This window comes from Rhinopithecus bieti, unplaced genomic scaffold, assembly GCF_001698545.2.
Source record: "Rhinopithecus bieti isolate Rb0 unplaced genomic scaffold, ASM169854v2 scaffold_64300, whole genome shotgun sequence".
Classification (NCBI taxonomy): domain Eukaryota; kingdom Metazoa; phylum Chordata; class Mammalia; order Primates; family Cercopithecidae; genus Rhinopithecus; species Rhinopithecus bieti.
In genome coordinates, this window is record NW_016824221.1 from 145,112 (window position 1) to 149,856 (window position 4,745).

Genomic DNA, 4,745 nt, shown 5'->3' on the forward strand with positions numbered 1-4,745 from the left:
CAGCCTAGCGCCCGGCCTGCCCACCTGCCTGTACCTGCGGCCCGCGGCGCCGGTGCGGCCCGCGCAGTCCCTGGACGACCTGGCGCGCGCCGCCGTCTCGCCTCCCTGCGGCCTCCTAGGAAGCAGCGGCAGCTTCAAGGCCTGCAGCGTGGCGGGCTCCTGGGTGTGCCCGCGGCCCCTGGCGCGCAGCGACTCAGAGAACGTCTACGAGGTCATCCAGGACGTGCACGGCCCGCCGCGGGAGGAGAGAGCGGAGCAGGTACCACCCCGGGAGCGGGGACGGGGGGACGCGGAGGCGGGGAGGCCCGCTGGCGACCGCGTCCGCACGGAGCCGGGGCTCGAGGAGACCCGCTCCGCTCAGCGTCGGGCACGACGCCCACCTCTGTCTGAAGACTGCGGATGAGCGCCCTCTCCCCAACCGCGAAACGGGAGCGGTGCAGACCCCCAGTCCCTCATCAGCAATTCCCAAAGTTCCTTGGAAGCCCAGAGGTTTTTCGTAATCCAATTGGTGGCAAAATTGCGCTTGAACTGATGTGAGGCTGTTGATGGTCTGTATTTATCGCACTTGTGTAAATATTCATGTTTCGCTGCAGAAAAGGAAATGAGCTCGATGGTCTGCTGCTGCCCCAAGCCCTGCTGGGAGGTTATATAACCTATAGCAGGTGTGTGCCCCATATTATCTTTCCAAGTCCCAGCTGTTGTGTATTCCGAAGCGCTTCTGGGCACAGAACGGGGGGTTGCTGGCCTGCCGCAGCTCAACCGCCTTGCCCGTCTCCCAGGATCCTGGGGTCAGATGAGAGGGTGGATGTGAAAGTCAGGCGTCTGCTTCCCTTTCAGAGTGCTTCCAGCATTTCAGTTCCTTTTTTTAAAGAATTCTTGATGGGTTTGTTTCAGAAAGACGTCCGGTTAAGTGAGGTTGTTTTTCCCCCCTCTTCAGAGTCCAGTTGTGTTAATCTGGGAAATCGGAAATAGAGCACGTCTTACATCCTCAGAACACTCTGGGCGACCCTGACATTTTGAACTTTAGGAACTTTTCAGGGAGGGGCAGCCCGAGGGGAAAAAAGGATGCTCAGAACCGTTCTGCCATCTGCCACCGGCTGTGTCGTGTGATGATCTAGAGACAGTTCCCTTCCTCACTCAGGGTCTCAGTTTGTTCTTCAGCCCAAAGGGAGGGGTGGACAGATGACCTCTGAACCTTGGGAGCCCCTGATTTCTTTCGCTGTGCCTGATGTCACTACCATGAACATTGATGCCCACCGTGTGCCAGGACTGAGTCTGGGATGCCCAGAAGAAGGAGACACCCCTCCGTAGGCCCGCTGCTGGGTCTTCCCTCTGCCCGTCTGGTTACAATGCAGAGCTCAGGTTTTGAGACTAGGGAAAGGGGAACCAGACTCTGCTGGGTCACCTGCCAGCTGCTGACAGCCACTTACACGCGAGGACGCTCCCCTAGACCCAGCGTCCTTTGGTGTAAGCACAATATTTAAGGATTAGGGTTGTGAGCCTTAAACGAGGTAAGGCTTCGAAGCGCCTGGCAGCAGCAGGGGGTCCACCCAGACTGGGTCCTCCTCGTTTGGCTTCCCTGCGTCTCCGCCGCCTTCCCTCGGGCTTCTGCAGCGGCAGCCCGCCGCCTTGTGGCCAGGGTGGAGAACGGCACCTGGCGGGCGGGGCTGGGCACCGCGGCGGGTTCCTGTCTCGCGCCCCTGCCAGCCGGCCAGGCAGCTTCTCTGGGATGGGTGGTTGGATCCCAGCGCTCTTCCCTCGCAGCACCCCTCTGTTTCCTGCGCAGGTTCCCGGTGGCGCACTTCCGGGCCTCTCCACGTTCTCTGTCCTGGTGACGGTGGGAGGGTGCTTGCCCATCTGAGCCGAGTCCCTGGAGGTGGGGGAATGGCCTTGCTCTTTGAACCTCGCATCTGGCCCAGGGTCTGGCTCAAACAGAATGCACAGAGAGTGTACGTTGAGGAGGTCAGAGGTGTGGCAGCCCTTTACCTATGAGCCAGGGCTCTATAGGTCTGCCCAAGGGCCAACACCCAAGGCCCCAGGACAAAAGAGGAAGGAGACTGCCCAGGTCCTGACATCTCCTGAGAAGACGGATCACCCCGGCTGCCAGAGCGCCTGCCAGGTGGCCCCTCTACCCATCCTTCCTCCAGCTCCCAGCAGGTTCCCAGTTGCAGTGGCATATGGAGGGAGGGGCACCGGTGATGGGGGTAGGGGACTTACCCAGGGGGGAGCTAGGACATTGGCCAGAGACAGGCAGCTCCCTGGCCCCGCCTACGGCCCTGATTCACTGTGTGACCTCCACAAGTCACCCTGCATCTCTGGTCCTGTTTCCTTCCCTGTGCAGTGGGTGCAATAAAACCACATTCCCTGCACGGAGCTTTATTCAAGAGGCAGCTGTGGGTCTCCCTGGTGCTCCACCCCCAACAAAGTCCAGGGTAGGGAGTTGCTCGTGCCCTCCAAGGGAACCCCACCCCTGCTCTTAGTTGTCCCAGGTGGCATTTACTCACCATGACCCTCCAGGCCCATTCACTTGTTCATTAGGCATGAACTAGCTAAATACCTGCCAAGCCCTGGTGAGCCTTTGGATCTAGAGAGGACTGAGGCACAGCCACAGTCCTAGGGGACTCACCCACTTGGATAGGAGGCCAGCAAGAGAAGACATGGGGCCGGGGCTCAGAGTGGAGCATGGGGTTGAGAGTGGGTACCCACCCGGGCAGGGCCTCATGGGCCCTTGCCAAGAATGTGCATGTTATCCTGCAGCTGCTGTAAGGCTTTTAGCAGAGACAGGAGTGGGATTGAGAAAAAAATCCCTGTGGCCAGGGCTTCAAGAATGGCCAAATGTCTTGGTGGTCTCGTGGGCATGTGGTGGTAACAAAGGTTTGGGAGGTGGATGGACAGGGTCTGGGGGCCGAGGGAGGTAGGAGGGAAATCGGGTTGAGTTCTAGATTCGCGGCTGGCATTCATGGGCAGACAGTGGTGCTGCTTACTGAGGTGGGGATGACTTGGGGAGGAGCGGGGTGGAGAAAAGATGGGGCCGCCTGGATTTAGGTGCCAGACAAAGGGAAGAGAAGCATGAGAGTGCTGGCTCAGAGGCCAAGAAGTGTCCAGAAGAAGGACGCACAGGAAGGTCATGTGAGAGAAAGGCCATATGACACTTATCCGAAGTGGCCACTAGAAGCTCAGCTGGTCAGGGGGGTGCTGAAGGCAGAGGGTAGTGGTCAAGAGAGAAGTGAGTGTGCAATCTGAGCGTGTGGACAACGGGCAGGAGAGAGACACAGTGTGCCCAGAGGGTGTGTAGGCCATGGATGGAAACGTGGTCCCCAGGTTTAGGTGCGTGGGCAGGAGATAGGGAGACTGAAGATGGGGAGGAGGTCGTTGCTGAGAAGGGATCGCACAAGAAAGTGGGTGCAGAACAGAGGGGGCAGGATGTGGGGATGGCAGTGGCATGGGGGCACTGGGGAGTGTGTGGGGACGCCCGTCTGTCAGGCAGCAGCTCAGGGCTTAGGGCAGGCTACCGGGCAGGGCCAGGGACCCCCAGAACAGAGGAGCTCCTGCCATGGATTGTGTTTTACAGCCTTGTCACTCCCCATGCACTCTAGTTGCATATATTGAGCACTTGGGGTGGGCTGGTCACTGTGCTGGACACTGGGGACAAAGTGTGGTAAGACATGGTCCCAAGGGGCTAAGAATCCTGTGGGCTCTTGCTCAAAGGCTTGTACCCAGGGTTAAGCTCCCAGCAGCTTGGAAGGCAGGCATGGACACCTCCATTTGCCCTGAGTACAGAGGTTCAGGGAGGTTTAGTGACAGGATGAAGCTCACACAGTCAGGAAGTGGCTGTGTCCAGAACAGTTCCAGGCCCCCTGACCCAAAGCCCCACCCTGGCCACCAGGTTCAGTTTCAGCCTGGTGGCCTTTAGGGTTGGCCACCATGTTCCCCTCGGCAAGAACAGTACAAGCTGAAGGCAGGCATGTGCTCCTTCTTCTGAGCATCCTGTGTGCCCAGCCCTGCTGTGGAAGAGTTGATGTCCCAGGAGAGGGGCATCTCCTGTTCTCTTGCTGCCCAGGAGAGGGCAGAAGCAAACCCTTCTGAGAGGGGAGAGAGGGAGACAGGGGAGGTAAGCAGGGATGACTCCTCCCCTCCCCCAAAGAGGCCACTCAGGGAGCCCTGGGAAGCCAGTCCAAAGCCAGTGCAATAAAGGGAACTCTGAAACTCTTCCCGTGGCTGTGGTCCTGACTCTGGGACTCTTCCCGTGGCTGTGGTCCTGACTCTGGGATTTCAGGGTGCGGTCACCATCCCCGCCCAGGGTAGGAAGGCCCAGGCAGGTGGAGCTGGCCTGGAGCCCGCCCCTGTTGCTGGAGCATTGGCCGCTGGGAGGGAAGTTCCAGCCAGGCCGCTGCGTGTTCTTATACAAGCAGCCCCGGAGGCGCCGCACCTGAGCTGGCAGCCCCGACTGGAAGGAGCCTGGGGCCTTCATTCCTCCTCCTCTGCTGGGAACTGTGAGTGAGCCCTCGCCCCTGGGGGACTAGAGGGCGGCCACAGCAGTTTCCCCACTGTCCCCTCCCTTTCCCGAATCCTAAAACCCACCTGGGGGCCCCTCCTCTCTGGATCCAGGCCCAGCACCCAGGCAGCCGGAGCCACTGTGATTGAGAGAAAGGAACTGGCCTTGGGACAGACCCACCTGTTCCCGTTCGGGGCCAGCTAGGTGGCCTTTGGCAAGGGGGGTTGGTAACAGCAGGAAGCTGAGGCCA

At 59.8% G+C, this 4,745-nt stretch overlaps 1 protein-coding gene across 1 annotated transcript in view; it reads left to right on the forward strand.

Annotated features, from left to right (window-relative positions):
• The window catches only part of LOC108522106 (rho GTPase-activating protein 27-like), a 6,026-nt gene extending 5,494 nt beyond the window's left edge, over positions 1–532 (forward strand). The window contains exon 5 of the mRNA XM_017862195.1: positions 4–532. Within this exon, the coding sequence (XP_017717684.1) occupies positions 4–403 (400 nt within the window). The 3' untranslated portion in view covers positions 404–532. The remainder of the gene's footprint in view (positions 1–3) is intronic.
• Positions 533–4,745: the final 4,213 nt, after the last annotated feature.